At 37.9% G+C, this 27,403-nt stretch overlaps 1 protein-coding gene and 1 pseudogene across 3 annotated transcripts in view; both read left to right on the top strand.

Annotated features, from left to right (window-relative positions):
* Positions 1–8,934, top strand: part of Znf292 (zinc finger protein 292) — a 74,895-nt gene extending 65,961 nt beyond the window's left edge. For 2 of the 3 annotated variants that reach the window (XM_048353872.1, XM_048353874.1), the window contains exon 9: positions 112–8,934. In XM_048353872.1, the coding sequence (XP_048209829.1) occupies positions 112–7,260 (7,149 nt within the window). In that variant the 3' untranslated portion in view covers positions 7,261–8,934. The remainder of the gene's footprint in view (positions 1–111) is intronic. The other variant, XM_048353873.1, reaches the window with a different exon arrangement.
* An 8,505-nt stretch (positions 8,935–17,439) lies between these two features.
* On the top strand, positions 17,440–19,024 carry LOC125357153 (annotated as a pseudogene).
* The last annotated feature ends 8,379 nt before the right edge of the window (positions 19,025–27,403 follow it).

Raw genomic sequence — 27,403 nt, 5'->3', positions numbered from 1 at the left:
TTCCTATATTTCTGTGGTAAGATTTGAGAAAAAAAATGTTGATCTTAAATACCAAATTTAAAAATCTGTTCTGATCAGTCTAGATTAACATTTTCTGTTTGTTTTTCACAGACTGAAGGAGCTGGTCTTGCTACCTGTATAGAACTATGTGTAAAAGCTCTTCGATTGGAATCTACAGAAAATACAGAAGTGAAAATATCAATTTGCAAGACCATTTCTTGTTTGTTACCTGATGATTTGGAAGTTAAACGCGCTTGTCAACTGAGTGAATTTTTGATTGAGCCCACAGTAGATGCATATTATGCTGTGGAAATGTTGTATAACCAGCCAGACCAGAAGTATGATGAAGAGAATCTTCCTATACCAAATTCTCTGCGTTGTGAGCTCTTACTTGTTTTGAAAACTCAGTGGCCCTTTGATCCAGAATTCTGGGATTGGAAAACCTTAAAACGACAGTGTCTTGCACTAATGGGAGAGGAAGCGTCCATTGTGTCTTCAATCGATGAATTAAATGATAGCGAAGCATATGAGAAAGTAGTAGACTACCAGGAAGAGAGTAAAGGAGCATCTGTGAATGGACTTTCTGGTGGAGTTGGTGCTAATTCTGGGCTTCTTAAAGACACTGGTGAGGACAAGCAGAAAAAGAAAGAGATAAAACAATTAAGAGAGAGGGGATTTATATCTGCTAGGTTTAGGAATTGGCAGGCCTATATGCAGTATTGTGTGTTGTGTGACAAAGAATTCCTTGGACATCGCATAGTACGGCATGCTCAGAAACATTACAAAGATGGAATTTACAGTTGTCCCATATGTGCAAAGAATTTTAATTCTAAAGAAACTTTTGTTCCTCATGTCACATTGCATGTTAAACAATCTAGTAAAGAGAGACTAGCAGCTATGAAGCCATTAAGAAGACTGGGACGGCCTCCTAAAATCACAACCACCCATGAGAACCAGAAGACTAATACTGTTGCTAAGCAGGAACAGCGGCCTATAAAAAAGAATAGTCTCTATTCAACAGATTTTATAGTATTTAATGATAATGATGGTTCAGATGATGAGCATGATGACAAAGATAAATCTTACGAGCCAGAAGCAATCCCAGTCCAGAAACCAGTACCTGTTAATGAATTTAATTGCCCTGTCAGTTTTTGCAAAAAGGGCTTTAAGTACTTTAAAAATTTAATTGCGCATGTAAAGGGGCATAAAGATAATGAAGATGCCAAGCGCTTTCTTGAAATGCAAAGCAAAAAAGTAATTTGCCAGTACTGTAGACGGCACTTTGTGAGTGTTACTCATCTCAATGATCATTTACAAATGCACTGTGGTAGTAAACCATACATCTGTATACAGATGAAATGTAAGGCTGGTTTTAATAGTTATGCAGAACTTTTAACCCACCGGAAGGAGCATCAAGTCTTTAGAGCAAAGTGCATGTTTCCTAAATGTGGCAGAATTTTTTCAGAAGCTTATTTACTGTATGATCATGAAGCACAGCACTATAATACCTACACTTGTAAGTTCACAAGTTGTGGTAAAGTGTATCGTTCTCAGAGTGAATTAGAAAAGCACCTGGATGATCATAGTACTCCTGAAAAAGTACTACCTCCTGAAGATCAGCTTGGTTCATCAGGAGAATCCATTCAGCTTTCCAGAGTAAATCAAAGCACAGAAGAGAATAGTGAGAAAGAAAAATCAATGCTTCCTTTGGAAAATAACATTGAGAACTGTTTACCAGTAGATACAGGTAATGTTTGGGATAAAAGCAAAGCAGAATCAGCTGTCAAACCAGACCACATCTCTATCTCTGAACTCAGGCAAGCTAATGGACAGTTGTCAAATGACTTGGAAAACCTTACTACTACTACTACTACTACTACTACTACTACTACTACTACTCTGCTTCAGGCTAGTGAAGTAGCTGTGTCCATCAAGGTGTCTCTTAATCAAGGAATAGAAGATAACTTTGGAAAGCAAGAAAACTCAACTGTGGAAGGCACTGGTGAGCCACTGGTCACAAATTTATGTATACCAGCTAAAGACCCTTGCAATGATCTATGTCATCCAGGTTTCCAAGAAAGAAAAGAAGAAAATAGCTTTAATGAATCCCAGATTGCTCAGAATTCTTTAATGAATTCAGAAACCCTTAAAATAGGTGACCTTAACCCTGAAAACTTAGAAAGACAAGTTAACAGTCTGATGACCTTTTCTGTGCAAAACCAGGCAGGATTTCAAAACAATTTGCCAAATTCCAAGTTTGAATGTGGAGATAATGTGAAAGCACCATCCAGTCTTTATAATTTACCTCTCAAAACGTTAGAAAGTATAACATTTGCTCCATCTCAGCCCAACCTAAATAGTCCATTAGGAACTCCATCAGTGCCTCCAAAAGCTCCAGTTCAGAAATTCAGCTGCCAGGTGGAGGGATGTACTCGAACCTATAACTCATCACAGAGTATTGGGAAACACATGAAAACAGCACACCCTGACCAGTATGCTGCATTTAAGATGCAGCGCAAAAGTAAAAAAGGTTCAAAATCAGACAACTTGAATACACCAAATAACAGAAAGTTGGTTCATTTTCTGCCCTCACAGGTGAGCAGCTCTAATAAAGCATTTTTCACACCACAGACCAAAGTCAACGGAAATCCTACCTGTTCCACCCAGCATGTCTCACCTTCCATTTTTCCAGCTCATTTAGCAAATGTGTCGACTCCATTATTACCCTCAGTGGAAAGTGTCATGAATCCAAATATTTCTTCTCAGGATAAAAATGAACAAGGTAATGTGTTATGTTCTCAAATGGAAAGTTTGTCTAATTCTACCTTGCCATCACAAATGGAAGATCTAACCAAAACAGTTTTGCCATTGAATATTGACAGTGGCTCAGATCCTTTTCTTCCTTTACCTGCAGAAAGTAGCTCCATGTCTCTCTTCCCTTCACCAGCAGAGAGCGGAACCAACTCTGTTTTTTCCCAAGTGGAAAGTAATACAAACCATTATTCTTCACAGATTGAAGGAAACACAAATTCCTCCTTTCTAAAGGGGGGCAGTGGTGAAAATGCAGTTTTTTCTGTTGCAAATGACTTCAGGAATACCAATGCTCAACAGTGTGCACCTGAGAAAGTAAAACAAGATCGGGGGCGGGGCCCTAATGGGAAGGAAAGAAAACCCAAGCACAACAAAAGGGCTAAATGGCCTGCAATTATCAGAGATGGGAAATTTATCTGTAGCAGGTGTTACAGGGCTTTTACTAACCCCAGGTCACTGGGTGGACACTTATCTAAGAGATCTTACTGTAAACCACTGGATGGAGCAGAAATTGCTCAAGAACTTCTGCAGAATAATGGACAGCCTTCGCTTCTTGCCAGCATGATTCTCTCCACAAATGCAGTAAATTTGCAGCAGCCTCAACAATCTACCTTCAGTCCAGAAACGTGTTTTAAAGATCCATCATTCCTGCAGCTCCTTGCTGCTGAAAGTCGCTCATCAACCTTTTTACCAAATACATTTCCTCGATCTGGCGTGAGTAACTTTAATACTAATGTTAGTCAAGAAGGAAGTGAAATTATTAAGCAGGCTTTGGAAACTGCTGGCATTCCCAGTACATTTGAGAGTGCCGAGATGCTTTCTCAGGTTGTTGGAACAGGTTGTGTCTCAGATGCAGCACAAGTAAATGCAACGGTAATGCCAAATCCAGCTGGGCCAACCTTGTTGCAGACTGTATGCCACACAAACACTCTGCTCACCAACCAGAATAGGACACCAAACTCCAAAGTTTCCACTATCGAGGAAGGTGGCAGTTTGCCTGTTTTTCCTACAAATGACTTATTACTAAAGACTGCTGAAAATGGTTTGTGCTCTACTTCATTCACTAATCCTACTGGGCCATCACAAAACCTTAATAGTAACAGTTCACGTGTTTCAGTTATAAGTGGCCCACAAAATGCAAGATGCAGTCATTTAAATAAAAAAGGAAACAGTGCATCTAAGAGAAGAAAGAAAGTTGCTCCTCCACTTATTGCTCCTAATGCTTCCCAAAGCTTGGTAGCAAGCGAGTTAACAACAATGGGACTTATAGCAAAGAGCACTGAGATCCCTACTACCAACCTTCATTCAAATGTTATTTCAAACTGTGAACCTCAGGGTTTGGTGGAAAATGTAACACAGAAGTTGAATAATGTTGACAATCAGTTTGTGACTGATATAAAAGAGAATTTCAAAACAAATCTTGAGGCTCATACAGTATTTGCCCCTTTAACTTTAAAAACTGAAAATGGTGATTCTCAAATGATGGCTTTGAATTCATGCACATCAGTGAATTCTGATTTGCAGATTTCTGAAGATAATGTTATACAGAACTTTGAAAAGACTCTTGAAATTATTAAAACTGCTATGAATTCTCAAATACTTGAGGTGAAAAGTGGGTCTCAGGGTGCTGATGAACCATCACAGAATGCTCAAGGGAATTACAGCATTCAGCTTCCTTCAGTAAACCCTGTACAGAATAACAGATTGCCTGGTTCTTCTCAGTTTTCCTCTTTAATGAGTGTCATGCCAACTAAAAGTAACATTCCACAGTCCGAAGTGTTGCGTAAGGAGGATCAAATACAAGAAATTTTAGAAGGCTTACAAAAATTGAAATTAGAAAATGACCTATCCACTCCAGCAACCCAGTGTATACTAATAAATACATCAGTAACACCGACTTCCCCTACTAAACCAATTCAAAACGTTACAGTTCAGCCAGTTTCTGAAATGATACATATTCAGTTTACTGAGAGAGTTAATAAACCTTTTGTGTGTCAAAACCAAGGCTGTAACTACAGTGCCATGACAAAAGATGCATTATTTAAGCACTATGGTAAAATCCATCAATACACTCCAGAGATGATTCTTGAAATTAAGAAGAATCAGCTGAAATTTGCTCCATTTAAATGTGTAGTACCTACATGTACAAAAACATTTACAAGAAATTCTAATCTCCGGGCACACTGTCAGTTGGTACATCATTTTACAACAGAAGAAATGGTAAAGTTAAAAATAAAAAGGCCTTATGGAAGAAAAGCTCAGAGTGAAAGTTTGTCAGCCTCACGAATTACACAAGTGAATAAACAGCCAGCTATAACAGAGGAAAATAAAAGGGAATTCCAGCCTGCTTTAGAATTGAGATCAGAGACAGAAAATGCCCTCAGTAATGTTACATTGGTCCCAGAAAAACAACTTACAGAAAAAAAAAGTCCCGATAAAATAGAAGCTTCTTCACAATTAATTACAGTCATGTCTGAACCATTTAATCCACATTCTCTCACAAACATACAAACCAAAGTTCGGAAAATTAGAAGGCATAGAAAAGAAAGGGAAGAGAAAAAGCGCAAGAAGCCAACATCCCAGTCTCTTGAACTTCCAACCAGGTATAGTCCATACAGACCTTACCGTTGTGTTCACCAGGGGTGCTTCGCTGCCTTTACGATACAGCAGAACTTGATTCTTCATTACCAGGCTGTACACAAATCAGATCTTCCTGCATTTTCTGCAGAGGTTGAAGAGGAAAGTGAGGCTTGTAAAGAAAGTGAGGAAACTGAAACTAAAATAATGAAAGAATTTCGATGTCAGGTTAGTGACTGTTCACGAATTTTCCAAGCAATCACTGGCCTGATACAGCACTATATGAAACTTCATGAAATGACTCCTGAGGAAATTGAAAGTATGACTGCTTCTGTGGATGTTGGCAAATTTCCATGTGACCAGTTAGAGTGTAAGTCTTCATTTACAACCTATTTGAATTATGTTATTCATCTTGAGGCAGACCATGGAATTGGATCAAGGACAGGTAAAACAGAAGATGATGGCATATACAAATGTGACTGTGAAGGCTGTGACAGGATGTATGCAACGCGATCTAATCTCCTCCGACACATTTTTAACAAGCATAACGACAAACACAAAGCTCATTTGATTCGGCCAAGAAAATTAACAACTGGCCAGGAAAATATGTCAAGCAAAGCAAACCAAGAAAAATCAAAGTCTAAACATCGGGGAACAAAACACAACAGATCAGGAAAGGAAGGAATCAAAATGCCCAAGACCAAACGAAAGAAAAAAAGTAATTTAGAAAACAAAAATGCAAAGATTGTGCAGATTGAAGAAAATAAACCCTATTCTCTGAAACGTGGAAAACATGTGTATTCTATAAAAGCTCGGAATGATGCTTTGTCTGAATGTACAAGCAGATTCGGAACCCAGTATCCATGCATGATAAAGGGATGTACTTCAGTTGTTACAAGTGAAAGCAATATAATTAGACATTACAAATGCCATAAATTATCTAAGGCATTTACATCACAACACCGCAATCTACTTATTGTCTTCAAAACCTGTGACAACTCACAAGTGAAGGAAACTTGTGAGCAAGAAGGTGATAAGAATGATGTGAAAGATTCTGACATCTGTGTATCAGAGACCAGTGATAGCTCAAAAACAATTACCGTTCCACAGAAGGAATTTGAAAAAAATGAAAAAGATGAAATGGATGAGCTGACAGAATTATTTATTACAAAATTAATTAATGAAGATAGCACAAATGTGGAGACGCAAGCTAATCCCTCTTCAAGTATAAATAATGATTTTCAGGAAAATAATCCCTGCCAGTCAGAAAGACAAAAAGCGGGTAATTTGAAAAGAGTTAATAAAGAAAAAAATGTTTCACAAAATAAAAAAAGGAAAGTGGAGAAAACGGAACCAGAATTAGCAGTTGAGCTAGGTAGCACGCATAAAGAGGAAGAAACTGCTGTTGGGATTCAGACCACTGAGGAGCATCCTGCATCTTTTGACTGGAGCTCATTTAAGCCAATGGGCTTTGAGGTATCATTTCTGAAGTTTCTTGAAGAGTCTGCAGTGAAGCAGAAGAAAAACGCTGACAAAGACCATCCAAATAGTGGAAATAAAAGAACCTCTCATTCAAATTCAAGGAAAAACACTGATAAGACTGCTGTGACTAGTGGAAATCATGTATGTTCTTGTAAAGAAAGTGAAATCTTTGTACAGTTTGCCAATCCCTCACAACTTCAGTGCAGTGATAATGTAAAGATTGTTTTAGACAAGACTCTAAAAGATTACACTGAGCTTGTCCTAAAGCAGCTTCAGGAAATGAAACCTACTGTCAGTCTCCAAAAACTTGAAGTTCATTCAAATGACTTAGACATGTCTGTCATGAAAGAAATCTGTGTGGGTAAAGCCACAGGCCGAGGGCAGTACTGATAACTAATGTACTATAAATAATACATCATTTATAGTTTTATTTTAAATAGGAAGCCATCAAGCATGCTGTAATTGTGAACTTTTTTTTGTTGTTGTTGATATGAATTAACTTACCCTTTTCCCAAAGAAAAAGAAAAAGAAGAAAAAAAACCATGACATTAGTCATGTAGAACTTTTTTTTTTATCCCTATGGGACTTGAGGAACAGAATTAATGCTTCAGTCATTGTAAACATTTGAGTTAAACCTCAGATTTCTATCCCTGCCCCTTTTCATCATGAACTAGCCAGAATTCTGTGTGATTGGTATGTTTCACCATGTCACTGCTCATGTATAACAGTACTCTTTATTTGTAGATACCTTTTTTGTATATATTTATTATTGTAAATCATTTGCTGCCACCAGCAGTCTGTAAGTCTAAACTATTAAATAAGACATTTATATTTGGAATTTTAATTTTTAACTAAGTGATCAAGTTTTTTAAACTTTTATTGTTTTAAATTAAGAACTTTTTTGAACTAAAAATAGAAACTGCCATAGCTCATTGATTTTTTTTTTTACATGAAACATATATCTTAAATATGATCTTAAGGTTGTTTCACAAAGTAGGCACATCATATCAACACTTTGCTGTTTTGTAAATTAGCCATCCAGGATTTTTGGGTGGTGTGTGAAATTTAGCAGACTCTTAGTAGTTTCCTATAGTACAGATTACTTTTCTTTTTTTCCCCATTGCTTCTAATTGGATATAGTTACTATGAGACCATGAAATCTAATAGAAATGTGAATAAAGAATTTACTACATTGAAAATTTTAAACATTGGTATTTTAACAACAGAAACCCTTTGTGAATGTGATAGAAACTAGTAGTGTGGAGCAGTGTAAATATTTGAGATGGTGATTTGTGAAGTAGCCCAGTATTGCCTTAAATAAAATCACATTTCATTTCTTGTTTTATACATGTGAACTATTAAGGTTATTCCCCCCTCCATTTTTTGAGATTCATAGATTGGTGTATAGCTTTAAACTGTATAAACTTTTGTGGAAAGAATTTTTTAAACATTTTTATAAATCTTGAAATTGGTATCATCAAAGTGAGCCCATCTTGTGTTTATAAAATGCAAGAATCCTTAACATTTATAGTTACATTGATGAAACACTTTCTATAAGGAAGTTGGATGTTTTGATTTTACTGTTGATAGATGTTAGATTGTACAGATTTGTCTGTATTTTCTCAGCATATCTAATGATACATTTTTCATTAGATCAGTCTTCAAGAACAGTATTAGTTGTAATTGATTATTTTGATTATTCATTATATAGTTCTAGTTTAGTTTTATTTGCCATATTTATATTGTGGATTTATGGCCAGAAGTAGAGGTTATTTTAGCAAAATTAATGGCCTTCATTTAATATCCAACTAAAATTAATACTAGAAACAAAAGAAGACATCTTTTGAATATTTACTTTTTGTTTGCCACAAATAGAAGCATTGCTGTTTTACATTGTGTTATGAAACAGTTACATTCACAATATTATTAGCCTGAGATATTAATGATATTGTGATAATACAAAAATATGTATATTCCCTGTGCAGCATCAGATTTGCAGAACAAATGAAGCACTTAACTGAAATTGCTGGTACTCTGAATAAATAAGCATGGTCAAGGTGTGAACTATTTTCTTTTGGATTTTTTTTTTAAGTTTTAGTATTGTAGTTTTATTTGTAAGGCACCATGGGTTATGTTGAATGGCCTCCTGAGGGTTTATTTCAATATGCATAAAATTTGACACATTAACATTCCTATACTTTGGTAGGGCCACTGTTATTAAAATTAAAAAAGTTTTTTGAAGGATGATTAATGCATGCTTTTTCTTTACCAATAGACCATATTCCCAACCCCAATAAATGCTTTTTCTAAACAGTAACAAAATATTAATTTTTTAAACAGTTGATTGTTTTTATAGTAGTTGACCTTGCTTTTAAGAAAGGTAGGCAGTTAATCTGGGAATGTGGCTTAGTGGTAGAGTGCTTGCCTAGCATGCATGCATGAAGCCCTGGGTTCAGTTCCTCAGTACCATGTAAACAAAAAATAGCCAGAAGTGGCGCTATGGCTCAAGCGGTAGAGTGCTAGCCTTGAGCAAAAGAAGCTCAGAGACAATGCCTAGGCCCTGAGTTCAGTTGCCACGACTGGCAAGAAAAAAAAAAAAAAGGTAGGCAGTTGACAAAACAATAACAAGTAGATTTACTTTTGATCATTATAATGACAAACCACAAGTGAAAATGCCGATGCATTGGTGCCTTTCTTTACTTTCCTATTAGCTGAAGAAAATTGACCACTCAACATTTCTATAAATGTCCTCCTCTCATGTTTTAGAAAGTTTGCCAAAATTGAGTGCTGGGTTTTTGTTTTCTTTTAATATTCTGGGTAATGTGTGCTCAAAATAATTATGGAAAAGTGGGCTTTTTTAGCATGGAATAGAAAATAATGAGCTTATAGGATAGCATGTTGGTAAAATTTGATATGGAGTATAATACCTAAGTATTAAAACATCCTAAATTATGTTTTCCATGGTATACTTTTCCTTAGTCTATTGTCTTTGGAATGTCTTCTTCCCACAGCCTTAATTTGCTCAAACTTTTGGGATTAAGAAAAAAAAGTTCCCCTCTAAACACCCACAGTTCAGAATTGTGCTAGTTACATCATTGTCTTACATTAATTCTTTTAAAGTTTTGTCAGTGTTAAATTCAGTAAGGCTTAATTGTTTTAAAAGGCTTAGATAAATACAAATTTTAAATAAGAAAAGTTATTGAAAATATTTAGGTTGAGTAATTTAGCCAGACACTAATTTTAGAGATAATTGGCGTTGTGTAAAGTATGAAGATTGGATAAGTGAAATTAGCAAACTTTTTAAGTCCTTGCAAGAAAACTGATAGAAGCAGAATAAAAATAGTGCTAATGGAGTTGCAAAAGCAACAGTGTTTATAGGAGATGCTAGAAAGTAATGCACTCTGAAGCAGCCTTTCTCAGAACTTTTTATATCAGGGCTATGGAATTGAGTTATGATCAAAGCTGTTTTCTAAATTGCATGTTCTAATAGCTCCTTTTTAAAGAATCTAGTGTCCATTAGCATATTGAAGATTGAAAAGTTCTATGAAAAAAGCATATGAACTGTTTTAGTGGAAATTTTCAAGACTAAATTGACTGAATACATTTGTTCCTTTTTGGTTTGGTTTTGTTTTTTGCCAGTCCTGGGCCTTGGACTCAGGGCCTGAGCACTGTCTCTGGCTTCATTTTGCTCAAGGCTAGTCCTCTGCCACTTGAGCCACAGCGCCACTTTTGGCCTTTTCTATATATGTGGTGCTGAGGAATCGAACCTAGGGCTTTATGTATACGAGGCAAGCACTCTTGTCACAGGCCATATTCCCAGCCCCCATTTGTTCTTTTTTGAAGTTAATAAATACTATATCCCACTGAATTAGTACTCTAGGGAACTAAGAAATGCTGATCTAAAATGACTTGTCATTTAGTTGTGTACTAAGCTGCATCAGCTATTTATAAACAGCTGATATATTGGCCTCCTTAATCATTGCAGTAGACTGTTGTACTGCATTGGTGGTTAATGACTTGAATATCATCCTATATTCAGTCATAGTTGTTGGATGCCAACTAAGTGTACTTTAAAAATTCAGTCTTCTACCAGGCACCAGTGGTTCACATCTGTAAATTCAAGCCCTAGGATTGGTACCACCGCCACCAACAAACAAACCAAAACCGTTTCCTTCTTTGTGCACCAAAGCTCCTGGCAACCTTTCCAGGTATTTGTGTCCTCCTTCCTATTTCCTACTCTCTAATTACCACCACCACCCCACGTTTGAATTCAGTGTCCTAAACACTGCTAGGCTTACTTGCCCATGGCTCTGCCACCTAAAGCTATGCCTTCAGCCTGGCTTTTGGCTAGTCTTCCAAACTTTTTTTTTCCAGTTCTGGGGCTTGAACTCAAGGCAGGAGCACTGTCCCTGGCTTCTGTTTGCTCAAGGCTAGCACTCTACCACTTGAGCCATGGTGCCACTTCCAGCTTTTTCCATTTATGTGGTGCTGAGGAATCAAACCCAGGGCTAGGCAAGCACTCTACTACTAAGCCACCTTCCCAGCTCCATCTTGCAAACGTTTATGCTTGTATATTTGTTACATGTTTATTCACTTTACCCTCTGTCACTACCACTTGATGAAATATTGATACCACTAGTCTCCTGCTCAAAGTATATCCACTAACCTTACCACAAGTACCATTTGCTAACAATTTGTGATCTCTTCTCAGATTGTTAAATTTAGAGACTGAATTCCATTGTTCTATACCCTCTTTTGCAAAAATCCCCAGACTGTCTCTATCATAATTTCCTGGAAGAATCCTAAAACCATTTGTCTTCCTTAGCCATTGAGTGGAAGAAAATCATTTCAAGAACTTAATAATCTCAAAACTTAAATAACCACCAGGCACTGGAGGCTGAAATCTGAGGGTTGTGCTTCAAAGCCAACCCAGGCAAGAAAGCTTGAAGTGGTGATGTGGCTCAAGTGGTAAGAGTACTAGCTTTGAGCAAAAACTCAGAGATAGTGCCCAAGCCCTGAGAAGCTTTAACTTGCTTCCACAAGTATGAAAATTTTTCCTGATAAAAATTTAAAATTTAGCATTGCCTTTTTCATCCTTTGACCTCCAACCTGTATCCCTCCTAAAAATCATCAGGATTACCAGCCTCCTCTGCTATCATGTCTACTGGCACTTTTTAAGCCTTTATTTGCTTTGACAGGAACTTTCAATAGGGGTTAATGACTCTTTCCTTGCAATATTCATGATTTTCTTTTTCTTTGTGTGTGTGTGTGTGTGTGTGTGTGTGTGTGTGTGTGTGTGTGTGTGTGTTTCCCTGCCTTTTTTGGTTGCTTTATCTCTGACTTCACCCCTTCTCCCAGAACCTGATCTTCTGTCATAGTTCTCTACTTTGGATGATTTGCTCTGTTCTGTAGAGTTTAGTATTTTTATATTATCAGTACCAATACCAGACTTTTCATTATATGTAAAGTAATGAGATTGTCTTATATCCAAATCTGTTCTTTCCATATGCACCATCTTCTAGCTATACCAGGTTTGCCTATCTTGGAAAGTGAAGTCTCTGCTTGAAGACTTTTTGATGTTATCCTAATAACCAACCCATGACCTCTCCTTGTATTCACAGTCGTGGTTTCTCTCCATGTCATAACTAACCCGAATCACAAGCATTTCTTTTTTTTTTTTTTTTTTTTTTTTTTTTAGCCAGTCCTGGGCCTTGGACTCAGGGCTTGAGCACTGTCCCTGACTTCTTCCTGCTCAAGGCTAGCACTTTGCCACCTGAGCCACAGCGCCCCTGCTGGCCATTTTCCATATATATGGTGCTGGGGAATTGAACCAAGAGCTTCATGTGTAGGAGACAAGCGCTCTTGCCACTAGGCCATATTCCCAGCCCCAAGCATTTCTTGCCTAGACTGTCAGAATCATTCCCTGTATTGCCAAAAAACAATTATTGTGATTATAAAGGTTATGTACAGAGTGTTTACAGTTATATAAGTCAGGTAAAGTGCATTTCTTTTTGGGCAATGTCACCCTTTGCCTTGTATTGCCCTGTATTGTCTTTATTCCAGAAATATTCCCCCACCAAGCAGCTATGTTGATTTTTTTTAATTTTTAGGAAGATGTAAACCTCATAGTCACATTGCATTTAATAGAATATTTGGTTTTTTTAAACTAGCATAAAAGTATTTAGTAGAGAATAACGCTTAAATAAAATCAGATTCTGACTCAGATGAATTGCAGATCTATTATCGTAGTATATGGATTTATGTGGGGTATTAGAATAATAGAGAATGAGCCTATGGTACCCCTATAATCTGTCGTGAGGGAAAGGAACTAGTTATCTTCCCTGAAGGAGGAGACATTGAGCTAGGTGTTGTGGAACACACCTGTAGTCCCATTACTCACAAGGACCAAACTGAGCCACATAAACCATGTATTCTCCATCCCCTCCAAAAGATGAGAAATATTAGCAATAGGAAAATCAAAGGAGAGAAATTAGAATACTCCAGTCCCATACAAAAAGTGCCGATCAGAATAGCTTCTTAAGGAACTGGTATAAAGTTAGTAAGGTATTAAAGGTTGGACTAGATCACATCCCTTAAGACATATTTCTGTTGAACTGTATCCCCCACAAGGAGTTAACAGATTTTCAGCAGAGTAATGGAATTTTGTAAGTGGAAATTTTGCCCCAAATGAAGCATACCTGTGGGAATTCAAGAAGGCCTATTAGGTTGTTCAAGACACCCAAGAAAAATAGTACCGAAGGAACGGGATTATAGGAACAGTTAAAGTTTGGTTTAAAGTTCCTGTAAGTAAATCTTCAAAGCAGATTAGTGTAGAGATAAGTTCTAACAAGTGTCTGAAACAGCTCTGGAATTTAAAAACTTGAAAACAAGAATCGTGTATTTTGTATTCTGGACATTGTGCCCAGAGTTAGGATCGTGGTTGGTACCTGATAACTTGTTGGAGTTGAGAAAGAAGCAGAAAAGAGGCAAGCAAATACCGAGGAATGAGGTCAGGTTAGAATCAGAAAAGGGGATGAAATGCAGAGTATTACTGAAACTGATGGGGAGATTGAAGATGAAGCTGGGTGATGATTTCAAGGCTGTCAGTACTAAGTCAGTACTAATAAAGCACTATTCAAATTAACTGCAGGTGTTCTTTGACCTTCAGACAGATTTTAGCAGATACTAATATCTGAACATATTTTCTGCCTTCTTAGAAGGTAGAAGTTGCATAGATGGGACCTGGACGCAAGAACAAAGTTGGGGGTGATAGCATTCTAAAACAGGACACGTCTTAGACTATCTGGTAAATACAAACTATTGACCTTGTCAGGAGGAAGGAAAGTACCAATTCTTCAACAGCTAGCCTTGGAAAAGTAGGAAGTGAAGATTCGAATGGTGAACGTTTGAAATGAATGGGAGGAGCTAAGTATAGATGTTACATGATATACAAAGAATTGGTTCGATAATATATGCAGTTTCTCACATTGAAGGCAAAATGTAGTGGCATCAAGATTATATGGTTTTCCTAATGGTGGTCTTCAGTTTGTGAGGTAAAGGGAGGGCATTTTTCAGTCCTGATAGAAATGCATCAATGAACCGAGACTGAATAGACAGGAAACAAAGCCAAGAAAACCAGACAGAGTGGTTAAGGGAACTGAAGTCTTGACAGGTGGAAGAGAGTATCATGGGAATATGGCCAATCACAAAAGATTGGAACACATAAGATTTTTAGGAGTAATGAAGTTAATGTCTGGAATGGCCATAGAAGAAGGTTACTAAATTAGAATGGAGATGAAGGAATTTTGAGTATTTGATGAACTCTACATGAAAATGTACTTGGGATTAGTGTGAGAAGACTGAACCATGTATTGAGATCCCAAATTAAGTATCACAAAGTGCTTTCAGTGTATGTGGCACATTTAAAGAGTTTGGAAGAATGTTTTCTTGACCTAACTCCAGGGAGACCCAGGTTCAATTAAGTTGTAATGGCCAGATGTGTAAACCCAGCTCTCATGAGACAAAGGTGCAAGAATCATAAGTTAGAGGCAAGGCTGGGCCTCAGATCTCATTTCAAGAAGATAATAGTGAAGTAGTAGTGCATAATTTTTGAGGCAAAAATAGAATTAAGTTCCATTCTTTCTAGGAAGAGCATAATGAACAGTGGAGAGGCAAATAGAATATTTTGGAGTGGAAGGGTATTTAGTAGCTAGGAGAAAAGAAAACCAAGTTTTGTGATTGAATTCTTCCTGCAGTCTAGTAGGGATCTGTTGTATGTGGACTTCTCAAGCCTAGTTCCTATATATTCAATCTGCTATTGATAGCAACAGTTAACAACTGCCACTGTGTTCTAAGATTAGGAAATGATAAGTATCTTGCCAAAGGAATATATGGTTAAGACAATAAGTGGCAGAGCTGGAAGTTAAAACCAGCAAACCAACTCTACAGCCTGTGCATGCCTAGATTTGGAATATATATGCCATTGAATAACATAATAGATTGCTTGGTGTTTTTAGCTAGAAGTAAAATAAGCCTGATGTCTGAAAAGAAAATGTTCTGTCGGTGATAAGGCAACTATTAGGAACCAATGTAAAAGTGATATTCTTTTAACAGCCACCTTTGTGTATGTGTGCACATGCGTGCACATACACAAGCATATCTGCCTGTTCAAGGGTTTGAACTTAGGTATTGGGTGCTGACCCTGAGCATTTTTGATCTAGGCTAGTGTTCTACCACATACAACTCCACTTCCAGCTTTTTGCTAGTTAATTGCAGATAAGAATCTCATGAACTTTTCCTACTTGGACTGGCTTCAAACCCAAACCATAAATCTCAGCTTTCAACTTCCTGAGATGGAATTACAAGCATGAGCCACCAGGGCCTGGTATGGGCTCTTTATTTTTATGTGCATTTTTGTTATTTGCTTAATATTCACACCAAGGGATTGAAAAGAACTTCTGGAACCCAATCTGTACCATGAAATGAGTAGGGAATGAGGAGGGGCTATGCACTAATTACCAGGTAAGGTGTAAGGCAGTTCTCATTTTGGTTCAGATGTGCAAAGCAAACAAACAGGGCTTGCCTGCTGCTTTGGACATTCTTGGTTTTGACACAAGAGGTGCAGTTTTTAATGGAGCTGCTCAAATTCTGCTATTGCTGCATATAGAAGAGTAATAGAGAACTACAGACAAAAATTAATGAAGCAGTAGTAGCTGTTGAGATTATTGCTGATCCAAAGACCACAGACAAGGGAACGCTGGAAGATGAACATCTCAGGGTTTCAACTCCTTACCTATTTAAACAACTGGGTACCTGGTACACATCTGGTATATGCTTGAGAATCGAATGTCAGAAATGGCAGGAAATTGACTATGGTTCACAGATTTACTCCCATTGCTTTTTTCTTTTAGTAAGTTTGGAAAAGCACTAAGTATAAAAGGTAACCTGTGTGCCCTGAATCAGAGAAGCTGAGAGAAATGGGAATTAGCCAACAGCAGTAGCTGAGTAGGCTCTGCCCAACTTCTCATTGTAGTGTGTGTATGGCGAGGATTCTCCGTTACACCAGGACATTTCATTTTGCCGTCACCAAGGAACTAAGGTTTTTCTGTTCCCCAAAATAGCTGAGTGGAAATTTTCAATTTTCAGGTTGCACGTACACAGCCTGTAGAAAGAAGTACTGTTAAACCACCTCTGCCAGGAGTAGCAAGGCTGGGCATAAGAAGAGTGATTACAGTGAATCTTGTGTGCCAAGATCCCTTTATAGCGTGAGGTGTTGAAGTCACTGGGCTTTTGGGGGGACACAGTGGGTACAAACTGTAGAGGTACAGATTGTGCCAGGGTATTTTTCACTAGAAAGAGGTGAATGTGAGGCATCCTTTTCAGGGGAGTGCCATTTTTTGCAAAGCCGAACTGGCCCCTTTTATACAGAGGCATTAAGATAGCAACACTTGTAAGCTTAAGCCTGGGATGGTGGGTATACAGAGCATCTTTTGTTTAAATTGTTTCCGAACAAGTCATTATTTTTTAAAAAATTTTATTGACAAGGTGATGTTCAGAAGGGGTAGAGTTACATAAGTTAGTGAGTACATTTCTTGTCATATTTGTTACACTCTCCCACATTTTTCTTACCCTTCCCTAGATCAGGTAAGCATGTCTACAATATCCAGTGTACCAAACTTATATACAGGAACCACATGGTGTATGCCAAAGGAAATTCATCTAGTACATTAAACGTAATGACAATAAAATCCTCCTGTTTCCTTGGAGTTCATTTTGCTTAGCCTCAGCTTATATAATCATATATACATAGCTGCTGAGCTATTGTGATCCTCTGGTAGGTCTATCCTAGACCTTTTTATGTTTAGTTATTGGTTTTAGATAATGTGAAGTTGATGACCCAAACATGTGGAAATACCATTTCAAAAGAAGTTTGTTATTTTACAGACATGGTCTCTACTGTTCTCCCCCACCCCATCCCCCCGCCCAACAATCATATATCAAGGAGACCATGCACCTTTGTTCTCTGTGTTCTAGACTTGTCTCAACATTATTTGTTCAAGATCTGGAATCATGGATCACACTGACAGTGAGTTGCAAGGCACTAACAGTTCTGGATCCTTGGGTGGTCTTGATGTTCGCCGACGAATTCCTATAAAACTCATCTCTAAACAAGCAAACAAGGCTAAACCTGTATCTCGAACTGAAAGGACGATTAACAGGATGCCTGCAAAGGCTCCAACTGGTGAGGAAGGTGCTATAATTTAGCCATGTGGGCATAGTTAAAACTTGTGTGCTTTGGCTACTTTGTTTACCAGTTCTAGGGCCAAAAGAGTCTTGAGAAGCCTGGCACCTTGGAGGGATATATTTGTCTACTCAGCTTTACTTTAGAAGGATTTGATTATAATGAAGAACGTTATGACTATAAACGGGGCGAACTGTTTGGAAATCAGAGATTTCCTGGACACCTTTTTTGGGACTTTAAGATCTTAGGTGAAAAGGATGATAACCCAGTTCATTTCTGTGACAAATGTGGATTGCCTATTAAAATCTATGGGCGAATGATTCCATGCAAGCATGCTTTTTGCTATGACTGCTATTTTACACGAGAAAAAGGGAGATGTGTCCAGGCTGTAGTGATCCTGTGCAGCGAATTAAGCAGTGTACACGAGGTTCTCTCTTCATGTGTAGTATTGTTCAAGGGTACAAGAGAACGTATCTGTCTCAGAGACACTTACAGGCTCATATCAACCATCGCCATATGAGAGCTGGAAAACCTGTTACCCGGGCTTCACTTGAAAATGTTCATCCTCCTATTGCCCCACCACCAGCTGAAATCCCTGATCGTTTCACAATGCCACCAGACAAGCACCATATGAGCCATATTCCGCCAAAGCAGCACATCATGATGCCACCACCTCCTTTGCAGCATGTGCCACACGAGCACTATAATCAGCCACACGAAGATATTTGAGCTCTTCCGGCAGAATTGTCCATGGCTCCACCTCCACCACGTTCAGGAAACTTTGCGTATTTCAACAAGAAAACACAGCAATTTAATAACCGTCCCTATTCAGGATGACTCAAACTCAGGTGCTAGAGAACTGCCACCTCCTGCCCCAGCACCTACTCACCATCATCCTGAATATCAGGGTCAACCAGTGGTCTCGCACCCTCATCATATTATGCCTCCACAGCAACATTATGCACCACCCCACCTCCACCACCACCAATAAGCCATCCAATGCCCCATCCTCCCCAGGCAGCAGGTACTCCACACTTGGTATATAGCCAAGCTCCACCTCCTCCAATGACCTCTGCTCCTCTACCAATAACACCTCCCCCAGGACATATTATTGCCCAGATGTCACCTTACATGAATCATCCTCCTCCAGGACCTCCCCCACCTCAGCATGGTGGTCCACCTGTAACTGCACCCCCTCCTCACCATTACAATGCTAACTCTTTACCCCAGTTTACTGAGGATCAAGGAACTCTGAGCCCTCCATTTACACAACCCGGAGGAATGAGTCCTGGTATATGGCCAGCACCAAGAGGGCCGCCACCTCCTCCACGAATGCAGGGTCCGCCTTCTCAAACCCCACTTCCTGTTCCACATCATCCAGATCAGACAAGATACTGACCGTATTATCAATGAGGATAGTATTTTGAACTGAAGCTATGAAAAATAAACTTACATATAGTCAGTTTTTTAATTCAGCTTTGCCTTTGGGAAGGAAAAAAAAGTACCTCCTCTGGGGTGGCTTTAAAACACATAGGGTCTTACCTGTTCAAATGGTTTTAAATCTTGACCTTAGGATTGATTTCTAGTACTATACTGTACTGCAGATAAGCGGCTCAATTGAGCACATAATATTTTAACAACTGTTTCCCTAGTCTGGGAAATTGACCCAGAGGTGACCATTTGTAAAAACTTTGGAAAAAAAATTTTCATTGTTCCACTTTCAAAAATACTGCTTTTTGGTTAAACCCAAGGTTTACTTTTTCTTGTGATAACATTTGTTAACCTGTGTAAAAGGATGAAACTTCAGTATGGTTGTAAAAATGCTTTTATGTGAATTAAGTGCAGCCACATACTGTTTTTTAAAACCATGTTTTACCACTAATTTCCCAAAGTTATAATAAAATCCTGAAAATAAATCTCTACTAGAATTTGCTATAAGGCAGACTGTTAAATGATAGAGAATCACTTCACATACTAGGCACTGAAGTTTTGAGGTATAGTAAGCATATAATGCATGTCACTGGGATGCCTTTTCATGTTTAGACAGCCTCAGGAGCACCAACATACATTGGAATACAGATGTTTATACTTGTTTTATTAAAAGGCATTCTAATTTGGAAACATTGCCAAAGTAATCAATTTTACCATGCCCAAGTTAGTGATGAAGTATTCATTGATGCTTTTTCTACAGAATGGTTTCAGTCACATGCTGCATTACACTTTCTAATCTTAAGTAACTATTTATAGACCTGTTTAAATGGTGTTATTTAGGTAAAGTGTGTTCGTTGTTGTAAGCTAAATACTTAGGGCTGAAGAGGCTTTATATAAATCCTCATTTCATGGCAGTTGGATTCTGTGCTTACATGAGCTTTTGTTGGGTTTTAACCTACGACTTGAATGCTATGGAGGAATTTGAATAATGTATTAATGAAAGATGTCTCTTGTAATCACAAATTTAGTATTTGCTCAGGTTTCATTGCTATATGATAATGGTTTTTCCTCTAACTTGAATTTGGAAATCATTATTTCTTTTTCCTTTTTGTTGGTAAAACAATCTAAACGTGGAAAGTTTTAACAGAATCACCATTGAAGACTGCCAGACAATTTTGTATTGGAAGAGAGAAGAACAGTGACTAAATTGTAAATTTCAGTGCTTTATAATGTGCCTTGAGTCGACTTTTGTATTATAAGGGTTTGTTACAAAACACCTAAGATGACCACTTAACAGTTTATAGAAATTTCATGTATAAGTCAATATTCTTAGGATATTCCTACATGTCCTTTGGATTGAATAAACTCCTGTGAAGCTTTTCCTCTCCCCTAGAATGGTGCATAATATAAACAAGCTGTGTAGTATGCAGATGTCACTTATTAGCTTATAGTGTGTAAATTGAAAGCCTATTTCTTTTTTTGACAAAGAATGACCTGGTGGCAAATTTGCCATTTTATTTTGCTAGGTACAGGCAAAAAAAAAATTCCTCATCTTTGATCAGACAATTTCTGAACTTAGGACAGAAGTTAGAAAAACGATAAATGTCCATTTCAACCTTGACCAGCCAAGAAGAGCTAATATACTTTTTTCTTAAGCAAGTAATTTTTCACACTTAGCAGGTTGAGAGTCTTGTTTATTAATGCACTATTCCTAGTAAGGAATTCTTGTTAGAGGCATGGGAGTGAAATAGTGTGGAATGTTGGTGAGTGCTTCTATCATAATACTGTAGGTACGTGGACTGGTGCAGACTTGATTCTTTTTTCATGACCCCATTTAGGAGCTATTAAAATTATTACTGTTAAAAATTCAAACTTTTATATTTCATATAATTAGAAAATAGCCAAACTCATTATAGAGCTTCTTGACTATAAAGAGCTCTCCTTTTGTTGAAATTTACCAGAATGAATGTGGTTAATTAAAAAGAAAAACACGGGCTGGGGATATAGCCTAGTGGCAAGAGTGCCTGCCTCGGATACATGAGGCCCTAGGTTCGGTTCCCCAGCACCACATATACAGAAAACGGCCAGAAGCGGCGCTGTGGCTCAAGTGGCAGAGTGCTAGCCTTGAGCGGGAAGAAGCCAGGGACAGTGCTCAGGCCCTGAGTCCAAGGCCCAGGACTGGCCAAAAAAAAAAAAAAGAAAAACACCACTTAGCCTATATTTTAGATAAAATAATGTCATGGTAAAACACATTACAAAAATGAGATTTTAAAAGTGATTTATTTTCAGTTAGGCTTAATTTGTTATGCAGGGAAGCAGATAAGATGAATGTCCTATAGCAGACAAAGATTTTAAATGTTAGATTCGAATTCATCAGGTAATTGTTTGAATGAGGGTTGGTGGGTTGAAGGATAACAAATTATGGTTAGTGTTTCTTAAGAAAGAAGATGTGAATCCCAACCTTATTTCAGGGAAGCCTTTAAAGTTGATGATGGACGTAAGTCTAAATGTATGTTTTGTTATATTGCTCTTAAGACTACTGAGGTGGCAGTTAAATTCTTTAAAATAAAATGGAAGCATAAATACTTAAAAAAATGATCTGACCATTTCCCTGTGAATGCCATTATTTTATCATTTCTAATCGCTATGTAGTATTCCATTGTGTATAGGTACCACATTTTTTGGATCCATTCATCTGTACTGGGGCATCTGGGTTGTTTACATACTTTGGCTATTGTGATTTGTGCAGCGATAAACATGGATATGTAGGTGTCTTTATGGTATCCTGGATCCTGTTGTTCAGGATAGATGCCTAGGAGTGGTATGGCTGGGTCATAGGGTATGTCTATGCTGAACTTTTTGAGGAACCTCCATACTGTTCTCCAAAGTGGTTGTACTAGTTTCCACTCCCACCAACAGTGGGGAAGGGTTCCTCTTTCTCTGCATCCCCTTCAGCATTTGTTGTTGCCTAAGTTCAGAGTATAGGCCATTCTAACTGGAGTGAGGTAATATCTCAGGGTTTTTTTGGTTGGTTTGTTTTTTTGTTGTTGTTGTTGTTTTGCATTTCCTTTACTGCCAGGGATGTGTTTCTTTGCCACTTTTATTTCTTCTCCTGTGAAGTCTCTTTAGCTCCTTTGCCCATTTAATAATTGGCTTACTGGGTTGGAAGGGGTTAGTTTCTTGAGTTCTCTGTAGATGACGGACATTAGGCCTTTGTCTATTGCTGTGCTGGTGAAGATCTTTTCCCATATGGTTGGCTGTCTTTCTAGTTTAGTGGCTATGTCTTTAGCTGTGCAGAAACTTTACTTTGTAGTAGTCTCATTTGTCGAGTCTCTCCCCTACCTGTTGTGCCCCTGGTATTCTGTTCAGGAAGTTCCTGCCTATGCCTATAAGTTCTAATCAAACAAGTAATTCTTGACAGTCCTTGTCCGCTAGTCCGTAGAAGCTGGTAAATGTGTTACATTTGTTTAATAAAATGCAGTCATCTTTAAAACAGTGAATCTCAGGCTGGAGGCAAACCTCAGTGGAAGACTTCTTACCTCACTTGTACTGGGAAAACATGTATTTACTAAATCTTCTTAGACACAATCTCATCTACTTCCATAGTGCAGAATATTTTTTGCAAGTACATATATTTCCAAAGAAGATTTTTCTAATGTCATTGTGGCAGCTCAGAGTTTATTACACCATGAGCCTCATGAAAGCCCCATTTGTAGAAACTAGGAAAATTAGCATTCTGACTTTTATGAAAACAGTGATATGGGGAAATTTAACAGCAGCCTACAAACAGGTCTCGGCATGCCTGGCTTAGACCACTTTCTACTGTGCTACTTGGTGACGGGGTTGCCATTTCCAAGCAGGATGATGGTGGTGGAAAGTGTCAGGACCACATAATGATATGAATACTCAAACAAGTGTGCAACATGCTCTTGATTGGGCAAATAAAGTAGAAATTGAAGTTATTTCACATGGCATGCATTGATTTCTTAAATGTAAAAGCTCAAAATTTTCATCTGCTTATTTCCATTGTAAAATGAAGAAAAAAGCCCATCTGTTTTTCCAACTGTGTGTGTGTGTGTGTGTGTGTGTGTGTGTGTGTGTGTGTGTGTTGTACTGGTTCTGGAGCTTGAACTCAGAGCCTAGGCACTATCCCTGAGTTTTTTGCTCAAGACTAGCACTCAGTACCAACTTGAGCCAAGTTCCATTTCTGGCTTTTTGCTGGTTAATTGGAGAAAATGACTTTCTTGAGTGGTCTGGCTTTGAACCATGTGATTCTCAGCTTTCAAACTTCTGAATAGCTAGGATCACAGACACGAGCCAGCACCAAGGTCCAAAAAACATTGATAACCAGCTCCCACATACAGTAGATGAGCGAGCAGTATACAAGGTAGGTGCTGCTCTGCCAGAGATGAAAGACCAGAACACCCCAGTTGGTTCTGTGACAGTGATGAAATAATTGTGTTAAATTTTGAGATTTAGTTATGACTGGGCTTTCCCAATCTCCATCTCTCAAAGATGATATCCTTGACAATGAAAAGAATGTTCAAAATTTGCTAGGGGCTGGAGAAATAGCTCAGTGATCAAATACTTGCCTAGCATTTGCAAGATCCTGGGTTTGCTATGCATGCATCACTTAAACACAAAGCCATAGCCTTGAAGCCAGCATCCCTGTGACCTTTCTAAATGTTTCCCCCACCCACCCCTTTCCTTTTTTTTTTTCATTTTTTGTCCATTGTGGGGCTTGAACCCTGCACACTGTCCTGGAGCAATTCAGCTCAAGGCTAGCTAGCACTCTACCTCTTGAGCCACAGTGCCACTCCTTTTTTACTAAACACGTTTTTTTCAGGATTACTAGAATGACGTATAAGACAGACATGCTCAGCAGAAAATTCAAGTCATTTTCTATCTAGAAGCAAGCCCTTAGTACTGCTACAGCTAAGACAATCGAACTCAAAAGAGTTCCAAGCGGCTTACTGAGGATAAATCCTAAAAGCTATTTAAAGAAAAAAGTTAGCTAGTAGCCAATATTATGTACATATATGTACACATTCTGCTTCAACAAAGCAAATGGTTTTATAATCCTGTTGTGTTTGCATTATGTCCTGCATTCAAATTTTATCTTTCTGACCTTTTTTTTGTTGTTGTTGTTTTGTTTTTGCCAGTCTTGGGGCTTGAACTGAGGGCCTGGAGTGCTGTCATTGGCTTGGTTTGGCTCAAGGCTAACACTACCACTTGAGCCACAGCACCACTTCCGGCTTTCTCTGTTTATGTGGTGCTGAGGAATTGAACCCAGGGCTTCATGCATGCTAGGCAAGCACTCTACCACTAAGCGACATTCCCAACCCCTCTTTCCCACCTTTAACAGGGGTCATATTAATTGTCCTAATTGAAAAAGTTACATACACTTTTTTGTGACAGTCCTGGGGCTTGAACTCAGGGCCTGAGCACTGTCTCTGACTTCCTTTTGCTTAAGGCTAACACTCTACCACTTGAGCCACAGGGCCACTTCCAGCTTTTCTGTTTATGTGGTGCTGAGCAATTGAACCTAGGGCTTCATGCATGCAAAGCAAACACTCTACCACTAAGCCACATTTCCAGCCCCAACTTTTTAGATTATATATATATGTATATATTTTTTAGAGGTATGTTTTTTTTAATTTTATTGACAATGTGGTGTGCAAAGGGGGTACAGTTACATAATAAGGCAATGAATACATTTCTTGTGATATCTTACACCCTCATTTTTAGATTATATTTTTATTATAATTTTTGACTGTCTTGCTCAAGGTGGCCTTGAACTGGAAGTCCTCCTTCTGGCATGCCCCAGCACACCCATCCATACAGTCATCTATAGTAGATGTTTGTTCATAACTCATTCAATAAATATGCCAATGTTTTTGAGTATCTGTTACAGCATATATTTTTTGTAATTGGGCAATTTGCTTTCCTTGTAGTTCCCAGCATGTCTTTCTGACTTAAGAGTGGTCATCTTTTGCTGGAATGAATTTAGTCTCAGTGAAATTGAAGGTGTGTTTAATTTACATACATAGTTCACAGGCCTGACCTTACAAATACAATGGTTGGGTTCCAAGTTGCACAGTAGTATAAGGCCACAAGATGGCAGACTAACACGAGAAATGTACATACAGTTTGGGCTAATTAGGGTAAGTTAAGCAGTTACACAAATAGAGTTTTTAAGAATTAGGACAAACTATTAGCAATTGTTCTGCTTTAGAATCAATATATCATCCTTCATAATGGAAACAGACTAGAGACAATATTGATTCTATGTGTTTAGTTTTCTAATAAGGTTTTTTAAAAAAAATTGTGCTAATATAATTGGAGACTTAGTATCACATGGAGGTGCCAATATTGCAAAGCTCTTAGAAACAATTCCAGGAAATTTTAACTGGATACCTGCTGTGCCGGTTCATGAAACATTGGGCAAATCATTTTATTGTTTTATGCTGCAGGAGTTTGATTTGTATTGTTAATATACTAATTTAATTTTTATAGCACAGTTATACTGTAAGCTTTAAAAATATGTTCACTGATGCTTATCAAACTGCTGTGGATTAAGCCTTAAAGTAAAATGATGAAGAGCCCCATTATCACCTGCATTTGAGATGCATTTGAGATAGCTCAAATGGTAGAGCATTTGCCCAGCAAGTGGGAGGCCCCGATTTCAAGCCTCAGTACTACAATAAAAAGAAAAAAAAATAAGCAAATAACATAAAGATAAGTAAGTGGTAAGTCCATGTACGGTTCATTGCAACACCTATCACAGTTTTGGAATAGCCCCCATGAGCCAGTGGCCTTGATGGCTCATCTCACTGATACAATAGCCTTAGTACTATTTTGTACTAAAATAGTACTAATAGTAAAATTAGTAAAATAATAGTAAAATAGTACTAATAGTACTATTTTGTATTCCCATTTTACATTACATGTTGTTCTCTAACAGAAATATTTTATCCAAGCCTTCAAGACAGTTTTTTTCAAGGTGCAGAAAAGAAGAATGAAATTATACAACATATTAAGTACTTTACATGTCACTACAATGACATAATTGTAAAGAAAATAAAATTTCTATTTTATGCAACCTGCCTAAATTGTTTATGATAAATACCTTGTTGTCCATGAAATTTGTTCTTTATAATTCTGTTGCACAAATATTTCTTTTTTTTTTTTTTTTTTTTTGCCAGTCCTGGGCCTTGGACTCAAGGCCTGAGCAACCCTGGCTTCTTTTTGCTCAAGGCTAGCACTCTGCCACTTGAGCCACAGTGCCACTTCTGGAAGTTTTCTGTATATGTGGTGCTGGGGAATCAAACCCAGGGCTTCATGTATTAGAGGCAAGCACTCTTGCCACTAGGCCATATCCCCAGCCACACAGAGATATTTCTGTGTACTTAGTTTATGTGGGGAGAGAGCCAATGCAAAGTCTGATTTTGTCATTGTCCAACACACATTCTAGGAACTGGAACCATAGCTAAAGGAAAATTTGAGAAAATCAAGCTGCACCTCCATATAACTCAGAAGCATTCTTTAACATCCCTTCCAGTGTCTTGTCTTGAGTTTTTACTGTTTTCTAAAGTGATTATGTCATTTAGGAAGTTCAAATTAATAGACTTTTCCTTTATCTTGACCTCTATCTCTTTGATTTTGTTGCCATTGGTCCTAATACTCAGCCAGTGCAATGTTGAAATACAGCATGAACTATTTCCCCTTCGAGTACTGGAAATATAATTTTCTATAGCCTGGATATGGTTATCTGATAATAGAGGTTTAAATTAACCATTTAAAAATAGTCACATACTATACTTGTCTTAAGGTAGTGTACAGTTAGAATTACAAGGAACTTGTGTTGCAAAATAAAATCAATGCTGTTCTCAGAAGATTGATGCAGACAATTACTTGTCCATATCATATCAGCCTCTCGGCCAACACAAAAGCAGGTAAGAGAAGCAGTTCATGACTAGTAGCCAACAGTAATGGCAGCAGTGTCCCAAGGGCGTATCTTTCTGCTCCTTCATAAGGTCTTCCTTCCATTCTCAAAGACAAGTATTCACTGTAGATGTCCATTTCCCTATTAGTTATGATGTTCTAGGCATGTAAAGATGAGTGAGGTGACAAGACACAAGTAGGCTAGTTCGGCTTTATGTTTTAAGTAACTTTTCCCTAATGCAAACTTTTCAAAAGTCTCTCCCTTTGGTAAGAAGATAGTCATATCATTACTTTTTTCTGGTAAGAAGATAGTCATACTGTTACCTTGCACACAAAGAATATTTGGCAATGCAGTTTTTTAAAGCTGGGTAAGTTGTCATCAAGAAAATCAGGACTCTTACATGGAGGTATTAGGTA

This window comes from Perognathus longimembris, chromosome 9 (assembly GCF_023159225.1).
Source record: "Perognathus longimembris pacificus isolate PPM17 chromosome 9, ASM2315922v1, whole genome shotgun sequence".
Lineage (NCBI taxonomy): Eukaryota > Metazoa > Chordata > Mammalia > Rodentia > Heteromyidae > Perognathus > Perognathus longimembris.
This window is presented reverse-complemented; position numbering and strand designations above follow the sequence as displayed.